General features: G+C 43.9%; 1 protein-coding gene across 1 annotated transcript in view; it reads right to left on the reverse strand.

Annotated features, from left to right (window-relative positions):
* The window catches only part of LOC126456361 (juvenile hormone esterase-like), a 172,046-nt gene that overhangs the window by 48,986 nt on the left and 104,536 nt on the right, over positions 1–18,524 (reverse strand). The window contains exons 6-7 of the mRNA XM_050092115.1: positions 15,386–15,569; positions 2,674–2,840 (exon numbers count right to left, since the gene is read on the reverse strand). Of these exons, the coding sequence (XP_049948072.1) occupies positions 2,674–2,840; positions 15,386–15,569 (351 nt within the window). The remainder of the gene's footprint in view (positions 1–2,673; positions 2,841–15,385; positions 15,570–18,524) is intronic.

Below are 18,524 nucleotides of genomic sequence, written 5' to 3' on the forward strand. Positions count from 1 at the left end.
ACTACCTTGGGGAAGGTCAGAAATCACTTGCTACGAACTGTGACCTCTCTGATAGAAAATCACGAATCCAGTCACATAACTGAGACGATATCCCATAAGCACGTAATCTGACTACAGGCCGTCTGTGAGGTAGTGTCAAAAGCCTTCTGGAAATCTAGAAATACGGAAACAATTTGAAATCCCTTGCCAATAGCACTAAACACTTCGTGTTGCGTTATACACCGTTGCGTTGTGGACTTCAGACCAGATATTACGTGCATAAAGATCTTGTATTTGCTTTAGTACTACAACATGGGGGTTCCCAGATTATAATGGAGACATTTCGCAGTATATTTCTCCGTGCTATGTCACTTTATAAATTACAATTTCGCCTCACCCCGGATTTTATTACATGCGTATTTTACGTGTACAAGTAAGGTAACACCGAACCCCTGTATCTCGGAAACGGATAAAGGAAAGAAGAAAAATTTCCAAGTCGTTCAAGATCGGAATCTTAGGAACACATCGCAAAATTAGAGCCATTTGCTGTGCACAGCCGTCTCGGAATTCGATGGGTTTTGGTACCAAGAAAAACAAGTTTTTGAGGTGTTTCCCGATAAAGGATAAATATTTTTGAAAAGAGTGAGATAGCTCTTCTAGATAAGTGCCTAGAGAACATACCGTTACAATTTGAGCAATTTTCTGTGGTTATTTGTTATTTAGATTTCCTCTCATACCGGATTTTACGTGTAGAAGCAGGTAACTTTGAACCTCTATCTATTGGAAACGGATAAAGGTATCAAGAAAATTTCCAAGGTTGTTCGAGATCAGGATCTTAGGAATTATTATAAAAATTTCAGCCCTTTGCTGTGGGTATCCGTCTTGGGATTCTCGGCTGGGTTTTGGACCTCTGGTGATGGCGAAAATTTCCCTTTTCTTGGGCTTTGCCGAGGAACAGCCCATAAACTAATGGTACCTCCATAAGTTGCATCAAGCACACAGTGGACCACATCAAATGCAAAAAGAGCCAGCCGATTAGGTCCTTTTGCCTAAGTAAGAGGGAGTGTGTAATATCCATATTTCGATCCTGTAGGATAGTGACACGAAGACGATCTCCGTAACGCTTTAGCGATTACTAAATGATGTTGTAACGATGCGCGATGCTCTCCGTTGGATCTTCTCTATCTCTTCTATCAACCCTATCTGGTACGGATCCCAAACTGCTGAGCAGTATTCGAGCAGTGGGCAAACAAGCGTACTGTAACCTACTTCCTTTGTTTTCGGATTGCATTTCCGTAGGATTCTTCCAATGAATCTCAGTCTGGCATCTGCTTTACCGACGACAAACTTTGTATGATCATTCGCTTTTAAATCACTCCTAATGCGTACTCCCAGATAATTTATGGAATTAACTGCTTCCAGTTGCTGACCTGCTTATTGTAGCTAAATGATAAGGGATCTTTCTTTCTATGTATTCGCAGCACATTACACTTGTCTACATTGAGATTCAGTTGCCATTCCCTGTACCATGCGTCAATTCGGTGCAGATCCTCCTGCATTTCAGTACAATTTTCCATTGTTACAACCTCTCGATATACCACAGCATCATCCGCAAAAAGCTTCAGTGAACTTCCGATGTCATCCACAAGGTCATTTATGTATATTGTGAATAGCAACGGTCCTAGACACTCCTCTGCGGCACACCTGAATTCACTCTTACTTCGGAAGACATCTCTCCATTGAGAATGGCATGCTGCGTTCTGTTATCTAGGAACTCTTCAATCCAGTCACACAATTGGTCTGATAGTCCATATGCTCTTACTTTGTTTCACACGATCGTCTTTTTCGAAACCCATGCTGATTCCTACAGAGTAGATTTCTAGTCTCCAGAAAAGTCATTATACTCGAACATAATACGTGTTCCAAAATTCTACAACTGATCGACGTTAGAGATATGGGTCTATAGTTCTGCACATCTGTTCGACGTCCCTTCTTGAGAACGGCGATGAACTGTGCCCTTTTCCAATCCTTTGGAACGCTACACTCTTCTAGATACCTACGGTACACCGCTCCAATGAGGGGGGGGGGGGGGGGGGCGGCAAGTTCCTTCACGTACTCTGTGTAAAATCGAACTGGTATCCCATCAGGTCCAGCGGCCTTTCCTCTTTTGAGCGATTTTAATTGTTTCTCTATCCCTCTATCGTCTATTTCGATATCTACCATTTTGTCATCTGTGCGACAATCTAGAGAAGGAACTACAGTGCAGTCTTCCTCTGTGAAACAGCTTTGGAAAAAGACATTTAGTTCTTCGGCCTTTAGTCTGTCATCCTCTGTTTCAGTACCATTTTGGTCACAGAGTGTCTGGACATTTTGTTTTGATCCACCTACCGCTTTGACATAAGACCAAAATTTCTTAGGATTTTCTGCCAAGTCAGTACACAGAACTTTACTTTCGAATTCATTGAACGCCTCTCGCATAGCCCTCCTCACACTACATTTCGCTTCGTGTAATTTTTGTTTGTCCGCAAGGCTTTGGCTATATTTATGTTTGCTGTGAAGTTCCCTTTGCTTCCATAGCAGTTTTCTAACTCGGTTGTTGTACCACGGTGGCTCTTTTCCATCTCTTACGATCTGCTTCTTCAGTTAATCGTGCGGGTTAACTGTGACTGCACGGAATGAGCAGCTGTTACGTACCTCGGTGAAGCTGTCCTCGTCGAAGTCCTCGCCGCGGAGGTAGAAGCTCCTGAGCCGCGCAGCCGCCCCCTCCAGCCGCGGCCCCTCGCAGCTCTCCCGCACACGTGGCGGCAGCAGCCCGGGATAACCCTTTCCCCCTGGTGCCCAGGAGGACCGCCGCATCATCACTGCAGTGGAACAACACTCCAAACTACAAAAAAGTGCAGGGACACCACGAGAAATGTACGCCTGAACATAAATGCAGATGATAAGCAACCCTGCAGGTTGAGGAGTTCTATTCGACCACGAGCAGCACTTGTTCGGTGTCCTCATACACCTTGAAGTGTCAATCGTGGTCAAAACAGTGTTCTGTGTAGTTGTGAATGCCTTATGTCGGAGCTAAGTGAATTCGAACGTGATCAAATTGTTGGCGCTCGTATGGTGGGTAACCACGGTAGTCGAAGTGTTTTGTGTTTCAAGAGGAAGCGTATCGAAGATTTGACCGCATACCGGGAAAGCTGGAAAACATCCACTAAACCACAGCGTGGACAGAAGCGTATGCAGAGTGATCGTGACAGACAGTCTTTTAGGAGAATTGTGAGGAAAAAATAAGAGGACGACAGCTGTAAAGTCACTGCTGAACTGATTCTTACATTCGCGAACCTGTCAGCACCAAACGAACACGAAAGAAGCTCCATACCTCGCGAATTACAGGACGAATCGGAATTCCGAAATTGCTCATCAGTGATGCAAATGCCCGTAACAGAAAAACGTTGTGCCGACGCCACAAAACCTGAACTACGGAGCAACGGGAGAAAGTAATTTTGTCGGATGGGTCTTGTTTCACACTGTTTCCAACTCCTGGCCAAGTCTCCAGACCAACAGTGAATCGTGGATGGGGTTCGATGATGATTTTAGTGGCTATGTCGCAGTATCCCATGGGGCCATGGCTACTCTGCAAAGTTGCGTTACTACTGAGAATTACGTGACCATCTTGGTTAATAAGCTCCATTTCATGGTACAGTGTTATTTGCCCAATGGTGATGTGCTACAAGACAAGGCCGCTGTTCACACACATCGTATCGTCCGGGACTGATTTATGAGTACGCCGATGAATTGTCGCATCTTCCTTGGTCTCTACAGTCAAGAGTTCTCAAAATTATTGAGCCTTTATGATCTACTTTGGATAGAAGGATATGTGATCGCTACCCAGATCCATCATCATTATCTGAATCTACCACTATTGTGCAGGAAGATTTCGTTGAAAAGCATACAGGACCTGTATTTAATCTGTCCGAGATGATTGGAAGCTGTTCTGAATGCCAACGGGTTTCCTACACAGTATTAGGCGTGATAAAGTGTTATGTTTTTGCTGTTTCCATATTTTTGTCCTCTCCCCTACATAAAAGCAGCGCTCAAACACCGTTCTCGGCGTGATCTGTGTCACCAGAGTTTAGGCCTTAGCCCCCCCCCCCCCAACCACCCACCACTAAACCATATTCATTGTAACGTAACATCTCCTGATCAGTGTCGTGCTCTGTTCCTGTGACTATTGTCTACGTCAGGGTCGGTTTCTGGTAGAAGCAAGCTTTAAAGCTTTCTACGGCCTGGAGTTTATGGGTCTGTCTTTGCTCTCAAAGATTAGAGGAGGGATCCGAAAAGTGTGGCTCAAAAGCCAGTGATTCTCCCATGATGGCAAGTGTTTCGTAACTCATGCTTGGGAAGAAACGTTTGAAAAACCCTGGCAGCAGGCTGTAATTTGCATATGAGTGATTAGCGTGAGCACTACAGAATGTCAAAGCCTTCAATGTTAAATAATTTCATGTAGCAGGGTGGAGCTCCCGAAATTGGTTCTTTCAGGGTACAGCAGTTGCGTCCCACGTGGGGCGGAGGTGGTGTTTTCGCAGTGTGTTTCAGAAGTCGAGAGAAGGTGCTCCTTCGCGATCAGTCAAGTTATTTCTTACTACGAGGGACTCCAGAAGTGCGTTTCTGTACGCGGGTGTGGCTTTCGGGTAGGAATATTTCGGTTTTCTAGCCGAGCGCTGCCGTTTAGCGAGTGTACAGTCGCTCAGTAGGCAAAACCCTCAAATTAGGTAGTCGGGTCAACGACCTAGCTGGACGGTGGTGTCTGATGAATGAGACGGACTTAGCGAGATTTTCACTGAAGCCAATAATTAAATTTGTTCTCGTGAAAATGTGAATGTTTTGTTTTGTCAGACTCTCCCACTTTCTTTTGTTACTTTATTTCTTTTTGGTTAGTACACGGCCATCGGCGGCAGTTGGTAGAAGCCTTTACGGGCGGTGCAGTAACTGTAAACGGTGTACATATCCCCGTCCCCTTCTCGAATCTCGGAAACTTTCTGAAAGTAGTTGGATTGCTAGACGGTTTTGATTATTGACATTCGAATAGTGAGTAGTTTAACCATGCCTCGCGGGTCAAAGCGATGCTGACGACCTTAGACTGATTTGATAATGTAAGCAGAGCAGAGAATCAATCCGGGATTGCGTGTAAACGTTTCCAGTTAAACCAGCGGAGCAGTAAGTCGCGCACCTTGCTAAGAGTGTGTCGCTTCTGGTAGCAGCCACGAGTGTGATTTCGTGAGACTGCGTGGAAGCTCCGAGGACAAACGAAAGGAGGTTTTAAAACTTTTTCAACAAGAAACAGGCTGAGTGGCGACGTCTCCACTGCTCACTCAAGACAGCTATCGTTTCGCCGCGCGATGTAGCCGCGCGGTCTGGGGGCCTTGCCACGGTTCGCGCGGCTACCCCCTTCGGAGGTTCCAGCCCTCCCTCGGGCATGGGCGTGTGTGTTACCCTTAGCGTAAATTAGTTTAAGTTAGATTAAGTAGTGTGTAGGCCTAGGGACCGATGACCTCAGCAGTTTGGTCCCATAGGAGCTTACCACCACCATATCAAGTTTCGAAAGAGAGAAAAAAAAAACCATAATGTAATATTATGAACAGTGCAAGAAATCTTAGTAACGTATCGCCACCGTTGTTTAACAATAAGATATACACAGTGCTTTCATTCTGAAAGAAAGCAAGGAAAGTACCCTCCGCCACACACCATCAGATGGCTTGCAGAGTATGGATGTAGATGTAGATGTAGATGTAGAAATTTAAAAGAGATCTGGAATAAAGTGAACAACTCTATTAGTCTCCAACTGGTGGTCAAGAAGCATGCCCCGTGGAAAAATCTCAGTGAAGAAATTGGAAATATTTCACAAATGGCGTTGCTCATTGTCTTTAAAATAGGTAGACAAGCGAAGCACGAAATGGAAAGAAAGGAAAAACGAGAAGCAGAACACTACGGACAACCCATAACACATGAAGAAACAGGCTGTAGAGGTGTGTCCAGAACCCTCCAGTAGTGGTCAACGTTACACCAGAAAATGGCACAGAGAGAAAAAAGAAAACGCACAGGCGTAAAAGGAACAGAAAATGTAAAATTCATTGTTGAGGGCGGCGGATGTAGTGCCGCTAAACTACTGTGACCTTGCGGCGGGTTTAATGTCAAGAAACTGCGTGTAGCTTGCTAGAACCTCTTATTACCCTGATGTTCATAAATAAAGAAATATTCAAAACCTATGAAACAACACTGTATCTTGGTGACATTGTGCAGACCAACCGTTGGTGCGACAACCCTAAACCATTTGAGATACTTACATTGCCAGTGAGCATTGTGCGGCTTGAACAGTCCATGTCGGTAGAGGTCTCGGCTATATGCTAATTGTTTTTTCCTCTGTTTTTTCTTTTTTTTCTAAAAGAATTCAAGTGCGAGGGAAGCAGAATGGCACAGGGAACAGATATGGATAGTATTACAAGTTGATGCGTCACTGGCGGTTTGAACACCAGCGAAAGTCGGGCAGAGTTTATCCATTGTTGAATGTTGCCTCTAGCACCATTACACGGCTCTGGAAAATATGCAAGGGAGAAGAATTTGTTGAACAGCAGTATGGGCAAGGTTGACCACGTCCTAAACAGAGTGCCAGGATCGTTATCTTGTTTTAACCGCACTTAGCGTGGCTAAAAACCTCGAAGCAGTCTCCGGATCACATATCTCCTCTCGTGAAGTCTATCGTCTGCTTAGAGGCTGTTCTGGATAGTCAGATACTTACCACATGCATTCCCCTCACACAAAGGCGCCCAGTTATTCAGACAGTGTGGTACTTGCCTAAACCCGACTGGACCAAGGAACAAAGGGGTATCGTCATGGCCACGGATAGGTTGCTTCTTATTGCAGAGAGACATATCACCGTCTGTTCATCTAGTGCGTCCCTGGGAGAGATTACAACCCCATTATGGCTGCTTCATGCTCTCATCGTGTTAGAACATACGGCATAATGTGTGTTTCGTACAGGTGTAGGGACCCGTAGTCCGAGCTACGAGAAAGATATCAAAGTGAAAGATATATGCACAGGGTAAAATTTTATAAGAAAATGTTGTATTACTTGTTTCAATAGTATTACTTGATAATTGCGGAATCTCATAAACTGAGCAAAAAAGTGTGATATACAGGACGTGCAAGGATGTCAACACAAAACAAACACATAATGGTCAGAAGGAAATTTATCTGCATGTCAAGAAGTTGTAAAATTATAATCTTATAGTAAATTTCTGCAGGCACATCATTTCTCATGAATATAGATGTTAATGGGATAAGAAATATGCTGCATCAGTGGCGGATAATGCTGTGAAAGCTATACAATACTTCAACGAGGCAGATGATCGTCATCTTCAGGTGCTTACTGACGTGCTGTTCTTTTTTTTTCCAGCGATCTCTGCTTCTCGATGACAGGGTAAGGTTTAATTTTCACCAATTTATTTATTGCACTTGGGGAGGACATGTAAAGGCGACAGATTCGTAAGTATCTCCTCCCTAATGCCTTGGGGACGCTGTGCCGATGCCAGCGTTCTGCTCTGACGCTGCCTACCTCTCGAATGTGGTGCACGACATGTATGAGTTGGTCTAATTTCTCACGAATTTTTGTGGACCTACAGTAAGCTCCATATTTTAGTGTTGCTGCATTGGCTCACCAGTATGTGCACTTCACTTCCTAGACAAGCGCAGGCACCAAGGGGTGGGGCAATAACGTCATCGTAGACGAAGTCGACATCCAAAGCTCCCTGACGGAGAAACGGAGCACAGTCTTTGTATGCGCGACGCGGAAAAACGCGTCAGTAAATTGCGTGGTTTGTGTAGGCGCCCAGTTTAAGTATCCTGATTTCTATTCCCCGTCTATGCTGACTCCCTGAATTCGTTCGTCGGCCGATGATGCCTTAGTATAGTCAATAAAGGTTTCCATTCCTAGGTTGAAATCCTGTGTCTCCGTTAATCAGATCGTTACTTAAGAGTATTTCGAACGCTTCTTTAATGATGTAGTACAAGTATTTTTGGAGGTGGACGAAAGGATCGTTGTCTCTCCGCAGTCCATGACATGTAACGTGACAAGACAGTGTTCAGCAACAGCAGACTTTTCTGGCTGACCCAGTCTGGTGTGACGTCTGTGTTCAGCGTATCTACACTGAAGAACCAAAGAAACTGATACACCTGCCTAATGTAGTGTAGGGCCCCCACGAGCACGCAGAAGTGCCGCAACACGGCGTGGCATGGACATGACTAATGTCTGAAGTAGTGCTGGAGGGAACTGACACAATGAATCCTGCAGGGCTGTCCATAAATCCGTAAGAGTACGAGGGGGTGGATATCTCTTCTGAACAGCACGTTGCAAGGCATCCCAAATATGCTCAATAATGTTGATGTCTGGGGAGTATGGTGGCCAGCGGAAGTGTTTTAACTGAGAAGAGTGTTCCGGAGCCACTCTGTAGCAATTCTGGACTTATGGGGTGTCACATTGTCCTGTTGGAATTGCCCATTCCATCGAAATGCACAATTGACATGAATGGATGCAGGTGATCAGACAAAATGCTTACGTACGTGTCACCTGTCAGTGTCGTATCTAGAGGTATCAGCCGGCGGTCGTGGCCGAGCGGTTCTAGGCGCTTCAGTCCGGAACTGCGCAAATGCTACGGTCGCAGGTTCGAATCCCGCCTTGAGCATGGAAGTGTGTGATGTCCTTAGGTTGGTTAGGTTTAAGTAGTTCTAAGATCTAGGGGATTGATGACCTCAGATGTTAAGTGCGATAGTGCTCAGAACCATTTGAACCATTTAGAGGCATCAAGGATTCCATATCACTCCAACTGCACACGCCCCACACCATTACAGAGCTTCCACCAGCTTGAATATACAAATTGAAATGATACTCGTCCGACCAGGCGACATGTTTGCAGTCATCAACAGTCCAACGTCGGTGTTGACGGGCCCAGGCGAGGCGTAAAGCTTTGTGTCGTGCAGTCATCAAGGGTATACGAGTGGGCCTTCGGCTCCGAAAGCTCATATCGATGATTTTTCGTTGAATGGTTCGCACGCTCACACTTGTTGATGGCCCAGCATTGAAATCTGCAGCAATATGAGGAAGGGATGCACTTCTGTCACACTGAACGATTCTCTTGAGTCATCGTTGGTCTCGTTCTTGCAGGAACTTTTTCCGGCCGCAGAAATGTCGGAGATTTGAAGTTTTAGCGGGTTCCTGATTTCATGGTACTCTCGTGAAATGGTTGTACGGGAAAATCTCCACTTGGAGATGCTGTGTCCCATCGCTCGTGCGCCACTACATCACCACGTTCAAACTCACTTGAATCTTAATAACCTGCCATTGTAGCAACATTAACCGATCTAACAACTGTGCCAGACACTTATTGCCTTATATAGGCGTTAATGACCGCAGCACCGTGTTTGAATACGCATGCCTATACCAGTTTCTTTGGCGCTTCAGTGTATCTTTAACAGTGCGACACGTCTGGCCAATGTATGATTTCCGTCACTGCCACTGGATTTTATATATCCCTGGTCCCCTTAGACCGGTTGTTAATAGGACCCAGCATCGTTTGCACTCGCGCTAGAGGGTGGAAAACACGTTTTATTCGATGTGTCTTGAGCAGCCTACCGATCTTAAAGGACAAGCCACCAAAATAGAGGAGGAAGACCATCCTCGTGAAGTTATACGTTTCTCCTGACTGCTTTAGAGTTTTAATGCATTCAGGTTGAAATGCATTTCGAATCTGCTTATCAGAACACCCGTTGGCTAAGTTCTGTTGATAATCTCGCTGTATCTAAGATAACTGTAGCCCTATGAACGATGGTCCGTAATACACCACCACATTGGGATGGGTGATAACAGCTGGTAGTTCATAGATATAGGTCAGTGTGAATTGGTTTACGGAACACACTGTGACCCAAGAAACCGTCTTCTTTTCTGCAGACCAAGACATCTAAAAACGGGTGATCTCCATATTTCCTTACTTTCATTGTGAAGGAAGTTCTCGGATGGAGACAGTCAAGGTGTTCCAGAAATGCAGGAAGCTTTCCTGTCACGTGTGATCATGCTGCAAATCTATCATCCACATATCTCCAGAAATATTTGGGTTTCAAAACAGCTGACTGAAGTGATTTTTCCACAAAGTCTACCATAAAAAGTTAGCTAAAGGGTATCCACAGCAGCACTGTCAGTTTGCTCGAAATATTGTTTGTTAAATAAAAAGTAAATCGATGGAAGTAAATGTTGAAAAGATGTACGACGTCCTCCTCCAGCTCAACTCCTATGAGTTATAGTGATTCCAAGAGAGGTACTCGTGTGAACGAAGAGCCTACATTGAAACTCACTAATACGTCAGATGGTTCGAGACGCGAATTCTTCAGTCACAGTATAAAATCTTTCGAGTTTTGAGTATGATGTTCACCCAGAAGAGAAGCTAGATATTTCGCTAGGAATATTTTGTGGCTGCTATATTGCTCACAATCGGACAATGCAGGACTCCTTATGTATCTTAGACAGCCTATGAAGTCCTGGTGGAATTGGATCTTGTATTCTTAAAAAGTGTACAATAAAATCATTTTCAAGTACCTGGTCTGGATTTGCAACCGTGTACTTCCCGCTTCGCGCATGCGAAGGTTTCTCCAACAGGGGGCTCTGGGTGTCGACGTCCTCTGTGATTCGTCTGTGATGAAGTTATAACCCCCCCCCCCCCCCCCCCCCCATGAACCATGGACCTTGCCGCTGGTGGGGAGGCTTGCGTGCCTCAGCGATACAGATAGCCGTACCGTAGGTACAACCACAACGGAGGGGTATCTGTTGAGAGGCCAGACAAACGTGTGGTTCCTGAAGAGGGGCAGCAGCCTTTTCAGTAGTTGCAAGGGCAACAGTCTGGATGATTGACTGATCTGGCCTTGTAACAATAACCAAAACGGCCTTGCTGTGCTGGTACTGCGAACGGCTGAAAGCAAGGGGAAACTACGGCCGTAATTTTTCCCGAGGGCATGCAGCTTTACTGTATGATGATGGCGTCCTCTTGGGTAAAATATTCCGGAGGTAAAATAGTCCCCCATTCGGATCTCCGGGCGGGGACTACTCAAGAGGATGTCGTTATCAGGAGAAAGAAAACTGGCGTTCTACGGATCGGAGCGTGGAATGTCAGATCCCTTAATCGGGTAGGTAGGTTAGAAAATTTAAAAAGGGAAATGGATAGGTTAAAGTTAGATATTGTGGGAATTAGTGAAGTTCGGTGGCAGGAGGAACAAGACTTTTGGTCAGGTGACTACAGGGTTATAAACACAAAATCAAATAGGGGTAATGCAGGAGTAGGTTTAATAATGAATAGGAAAATAGGAATTCGGGTAAGCTACTACAAACAGCATAGTGAACGCATAATTGTGGCCAAGATAGATACGAAGCCCACACCTACTACAGTAGTACAAGTTTACATGCCAACTAGCTCTGCAGATGACGAAGAAATTGAAGAAATGTATGATGAAATAAAAGAAATTATTCAGATAGTGAAGGGAGACGAAAATTTAATAGTCATGGGTGACTGGAATTCGAGTGTAGGAAAAGGGAGAGAAGGAAACGTAGTAGGTGAATATGGATTGGGGCTAAGAAATGAAAGAGGAAGCCGCCTGATAGAATTTTGCACAGAGCACAACTTAATCATAGCCAACACTTGGTTTAAGAATCATGATAGAAGGTTGTATACATGGAAGAACCCTGGAGATACTAAAAGGTATCAGATAGATTATATAATGGTAAGACAGAGATTTAGGAACCAGGTTTTAAATTGTAAGACATTTCCAGGGGCAGATGTGGACTCTGACCACAATCTATTGGTTATGACCTGTAGATTAAAACTGAAGAAACTGCAAAAAGGTGGGAATTTAAGGAGATGGGACCTGGATAAACTGAAAGAACCAGAGGTTGTACAGAGTTTCAGGGAGAGCATAAGGGAACAATTGAAAGGAATGGGGGAAAGAAATACAGTAGAAGAAGAATGGGTAGCTCTGAGGGATGAAGTAGTGAAGGCAGCAGACGATCAAGTAGGTAAAAAGAAGAGGGTTAGTAGAAATCCTTGGGTAACAGAAGAAATATTGAATTTAATTGATGAAAGGAGAAAATATAAAAATGCAGTAAATGAAGCAGGCAAAAAGGAATACAAACGTCTCAAAAATGAGATCGACAGGAAGTGCAAAATGGCTAAGCAGGGATGGCTAGAGGACAAATGTAAGGATGTAGAGGCCTATCTCACTAGGGGTAAGATAGATACCGCCTATAGGAAAATTAAAGAGACCTTTGGAGATAAGAGAACGACTTGTATGAATATCAAGAGCTCAGATGGAAACCCAGTTCTAAGCAAAGAAGGGAAAGCAGAAAGGTGGAAGGAGTATATAGAGGGTCTATACAAGGGCGATGTACTTGAGGACAATATTATGGAAATGGAAGAGGATGTAGATGAAGATGAAATGGGAGATACGATACTGCGTGAAGAGTTTGACAGAGCACTGAAGGACCTGAGTCGAAACAAGGCCCCCGGAGTAGACAACATTCCATTGGAACTACTGACGGCCTTGGGAGAGCCAGTCCTGACAAAACTCTACCATCTGGTGAGCAAGATGTATGAAACAGGCGAAATACCCTCAGACTTCAAGAAGAATATAATAATTCCAATCCCAAAGAAAGCAGGTGTTGACAGATGTGAAAATTACCGAACAATCAGTTTAATAAGCCACAGCTGCAAAGTACTAACACGAATTCTTTACAGACGAATGGAAAAACTAATAGAAGCTGACCTCGGGGAAGATCAGTTTGGATTCCGTAGAAATACTGGAACACGTGAGGCAATACTTACCTTACGACTTATCTTAGAAGAAAGATTAAGGAAAGGCAAACCTACGTTTCTAGCATTTGTAGACTTAGAGAAAGCTTTTGACAATGTTGACTGGAATACTCTCTTTCAAATTCTAAAGGTGGCAGGGGTAAAATACAGGGAGCGAAAGGCTATTTACAACTTGTACAAAAACCAGATGGCAGTTATAAGAGTTGAGGGACATGAAAGGGAAGCTGTGGTTGGGAAGGGAGTAAGACAGGGTTGTAGCCTCTCCCCGATGTTATTCAATCTCTATATTGAGCAAGCAGTAAAGGAAACAAAAGAAAAATTTGGAGTAGGTATTAAAATCCATGGAGAAGAAATAAAAACTTTGAGGTTCGCCGATGACATTGTAATTCTGTCAGAGACGGCAAAGGACTTGGAAGAGCAGTTGAACGGAATGGATGGTGTCTTGAAAGGAGGATATAAAATGAACATCAACAAAAGCAAAACGAGGATAATGGAATGTAGTCGAGTTAAGTCGGGTGATGCTGAGGGTATTAGATTAGGAAATGAGACACTTAAAGTAGTAAAGGAGTTTTGCTATTTGGGGAGCAAAATAACTGATGATGGACGAAGTAGAGAGGATATAAAATGTAGACTGGCAATGGCAAGGAAAGCGTTTCTGAAGAAGAGAAATTTGTTAACATCGAGTACAGATTTAAGTGTCAGGAAGTCATTTCTGAAAGTATTTGTATGGAGTGTAGCCATGTATGGAAGTGAAACATGGACGGTAAATAGTTTGGACAAGAAGAGAATAGAAGCTTTTGAAATGTGGTGCTACAGAAGAATGCTGAAGATTAGATGGGTAGATCACATAACTAATGAGGAAGTATTGAATAGGATTGGGGAGAAGAGAAGTTTGTTTCACAACTTGACCAGAAGAAGGGATCGGTTGGTAGGACATGTTCTGAGGCATCAAGGGATCACCAATTTAGTATTTGAGGGCAGCGTGGAGGGTAAAAATCATAGGGGGAGACCAAGAGATGAATACACTAAGCAGATTCAGAAGGATGTAGGTTGCAGTAGGTACTGGGAGATGAAGAAGCTTGCACAGGATAGAGTAGCATGGAGAGCTGCATCAAACCAGTCTCAGGACTGAAGACCACAACAACAACAACAACGAAGTTATAACCCCACGCCTAGTCAACTACACTTTTCTAGCGAGTCCCCGTATATATCGACGAGCTAGTGCAGCAACACGTCAGTAAGTACCTAAAGATGACGAGCACCTCTTTCGTTGAAATACTGTGCAACTTCCACAACATTATCCTGCGCGGCACCCGTGAACCACTCAGGCAGTTATTAGGTCGAGAAAGTCTCTAACAGCACAGGAAATATGCTATCCGTACCGCATCCCCAAAATGTCTTAGCCGCATATTAAAATCTGGCAAAGTGCTACAACGTATTAGGAACCAAGTAGCTCTGACCGTAGATTCGGGCTTTATATAAGTTTTCCTCTGCTGAAGTCGGACCTCCTGATTTATATTCCTTAGACAAAGAATGTAGATGCGGATAATGACCACATTTAATGCAACGTAATCTGTCATATTGTGAAACCGACTGTGTGGAATTTTCTACAGAATATTTCTTCAATGTTGAAAAGTCAACTGAAGTCGTTTGCAAGTTGACGTCACATCTAGCCACACTGTTAAATCTTAGTCATATAGCTTATCAAACATACATCATTTCGCCAAACTATTAAATCATTTATGAGAAACGTTAATAGATCCACTGACTTTGTACGAAACAATATTTGTGATATGTGTGACATACAAACAGGAATCAGACCATGAAACGAAAATTCCGATGGATGGAGTGCCCTGCAACAGCCTTCATGTCACATTGTGGCTGTTGCATGCAGTTACGTATGCGATCTATGTTAATGCAAATGAAACAGCAGTTACGTAAGCCACATGGTGGTATGGCAGAAGCAGGGTGTGCGTGTAACTGTGTAGAAAAGCTGTAAGATGGCCAAGTCGTCATCTTCAGCACTCGCAGTCCCAAGAGAACGCACTATCCTCTTCAGGATGCTACGCATCCAAGCCAGTATAGCGGCATTATATCACAAACGAGTAATAACAATGTGTTAAACAATGATAGTCATTATTACTGTTCGTTTTTAAAGTAAACACAGACGTAATAAATGTTATTCCCACCGTCCTTTAACTTTTTAGGTAACTGTAATTACGGACATCCTGAAAAGCAGCCATGGATATCTGCAATGGAGTTGGTCATTACTACTGCTGATATCCGTATCCATGCAGACCTCTATTTTTAGGCGTTATTTGTAACACAGAGAAGCATAAAGACATTTCTCGAAAGGCCTTTAAATTTTTTTGAAAACCGAAAGTGGTAGACTAGGGTTTAACATTCAGTCGACACAGAGGTCATTAGAGAAGGGTTGAAAACTGAAAAAATATGAGGAGTAATGAACTGTATGTATAAATATAATACGTGGAAGACCAGCGCAGACTCACAGAAGCGAGCGAAGGGCAGCGCCTCGTTGGAGTTGATGCCGGCGATGAAGGGGACTTTGGCGAAGAGGCCGAGGCGCATGAGCTCCCGCGGGTCGCCGTGCAGGAACGCGTCCTCACGGTCGCCCGCTGCCAGGAAGTCCTCCACCACCGGCAGGAACTGGAACGGGCTGTACCCCAGCTGGTCCTGTGCTAAGGCACGTCTCCGTCAGCACACACGCATTAAAACTCTATACAAAAATACTAACGTTGCTGCTCACGTCTCCCTACAAACCAAATGCCCTCACTGTACCATGTTGGGCACATCTAAGAAAACATAACCTCTTGGAAGTATTAAAGAAACTCACGACACTACTACATAGGAATTCTAGACAGTCTTATAACCCCTTTATCCTGAATCTGGGAAATTAACATCACAACTACAGCCTAATATCAGGTTGCCACTGGGAAGTTGACACCACACAGATGACAAACAAAATCCACACGAGAATCTACAAAGAGTGGCCGAATTTATAAAGAGCTTGATATCTGTGAAGATGATTTTGGCATGCTACAGGGCCTAGACCGGTGTGGTGGGCTCAGATATACGTTCAGCGCCCAACGACAATGTCTCGTGTACTCGCCAACCACACACCCATGTCCAGTGGGTGGCCAATTCATGTCTCGTCGCTGTGCAGCCTATGAAAAGGACTGCGGAAAACTCCCAAATAAATTCCAAAGTACAATGCAGTTTTAATACCAATATATTTCCAGGACTCTGGTGTCCGACCCTGGTGAACTGTACCGGTTACATCACATGTACCCAAAGTTGACATCAAACGACACAGTGTTCACAACAATCAGCAAACGAGTGAGCCTACAATACATTTGCTCTCAACCCTAGCCAAAAAACGAGTGCTCCAAGGCGCTTGCGTGACCTCTATTTATACTTTTGTTAACAATTACCTACAATGAAAATTACAATTTTATGTAAAATCACAATTAAAAGTTAAACCGAATATGAGCTACACATTGCTAAAAATTTACAATCTCAGTGCTGAACAAGGTGAACCTATGTTCAACTTAGTTACGAGTTAATATAACATTTTCTGACTAATTATGTTACAGGTAACAATTACATTTCTAAATTTGTTTATAACAAATCAACTAGTGCCTGAATTTTAGTGCTAACATATATCGGAGATTCAATTAACATGCTTTATTTATATGTTCTATTTAATTTGCTGTAGTAATTTTATAATAATAGGTTTACTGGTACATCATGACAATGTGCTAAATTTCTTTCGATTAGTTACGGTAGTAATTTCACATTTATATTGTGGTTCTCACATGAAAACAATGTTAAATGCTTTTGGCACATTCAAAATACACACGGGGGCTTTTGCACATATGGTTTCAGCAAAGCATCGTTTCCGACTTATATGTATATTGAAATAGTGGTTATTTCTTGTATGTAATTTGGAAACAGGTCACTTTACAATTGGACAATTAGGACTGGTGTTTATCTTTAATGCTCTCCGAGGGGTTCTGATAGGTAGCAATGAGATACAGTAATATTTCAGTGGCCAGGCTTTAGGCACGTCTGCTGCGACCAGCACAAACGCCTGAAAGCGAAACGTCGATCCCCGCTAGCCCCGCACTGTGGTGGACGACAACAGGCCGACTTGCTACCCACAGAATCTCTGGCAGCTGCCACGAGAGGCGTCTGGTTCGCTGTCAGCAGGGCACACAATGGCCACAGTGCTGCAGTCGCTGGCACTATTTTACCCACGCAATGTCACGTCGCATCGTATCCTTGCGCAGCAACGGTATTTATTCCGGTGCACAACCACTGAACCGTAGTCCACGCCACGAGCTAACTGGTCAATTACACCGACCGCCGCCGCGTTCCTCAGTGTTTCTCCGTAAAACATCCTGCAGTTCCACTGCCGACCTTGGGCTGATGTGCTGGCAGCAGGCCGACCTTCGACTGCCTCCTTCATAGTAACTTGGAGCCACTAGCCTTCTCGTCATTGCTACGCAGACTTGGCCTCCACTATTGGGCGTCCTGGACACAGCATCATGTCCAACTAATGTATGTGGATCCTGAAACTGTCATTCTACTGTGTGGCCTTCCGGGCTTATATTTTCTGTTAATTTTCCGTGGAGTAGTGATTCTGCAAGACAAACAATTCGTACTTCTGTTATCACAGTCTGAAATGTTCCATCAAGAGAAACTTCAAGAAGATTGCTATTGCATTCAATTCTTATCATTGCTTCAGAATCGAGAAGTGTACCTGAAGCTTATTTTTAAGAAACTTGCAACGGTTTGTCTACCTGTGCCTCAGAACTGATCGCAATAGAACCCTATCATGAATTGTCGCTGTCTTCAGCAGCTCTGCCACCCATCTGGACTGTCGCTGAAGTTTTCTTTCCGCTACTTGCAGTGCCCTTTCTTACTTCTGCTCTATACTTCTGCCTTTCAAATGCTTCTTTTTACTGTCTCTTATCTGGGGCGATCTTAATGGGCAATACGTACAACCGGACCAATGGACAGCGTCTCAATCATGCAATATATGAATGCAATACAGCAAACTAACTCTGTCGCAAAGATGAAGGTAAAAATTTTGTGATCGTCACGTTACAAGCGCGAGTGTGTAGGAGAACCACTTTTTTCGTCATCGATGAAAGAAAAGATTAGAATAAGTTGACTGTGAAAACAACGATCTTAAGGCCTTCTGAACGCGGCTCCAATCACTACTAACAACACTCACTAAAACCTTCGCAGTTCAGATCGTCACTTGTAGGCTGAGCACGCATTGAGACTAATTCTTGAGTTCAACAATTCCGTGTTTCAGATTGTGTTCATCACTTTCGATATATGGGGAGTGGTGTCTTTCATTTATTAAGGTTCTGCGAAACTCGAAGTGTCCTGTCCCTCTTTAGAGCTCTCAAGTCTTCTGTGTACATTGTTCGGAAACTTCTGCATGTCTGTCCTATATATTGGAATTGACAGGAGTTGCTTGTGAACTGGCACATCCCCCCATTGCTGAATTCGTATAGAGTTCTAGTGTCTACTGTCAGTCTTTTTTGTATCCTGTTATTTGTTCTGTATGCCACTGGGATCCCTTTCTTCTCCATTGTGTTTGCAACTCTACGTATT

The sequence above is a fragment of the Schistocerca serialis genome, chromosome 2, assembly GCF_023864345.2.
Source record: "Schistocerca serialis cubense isolate TAMUIC-IGC-003099 chromosome 2, iqSchSeri2.2, whole genome shotgun sequence".
In the NCBI taxonomy this organism is placed as follows: Eukaryota; Metazoa; Arthropoda; class Insecta; order Orthoptera; family Acrididae; genus Schistocerca; species Schistocerca serialis.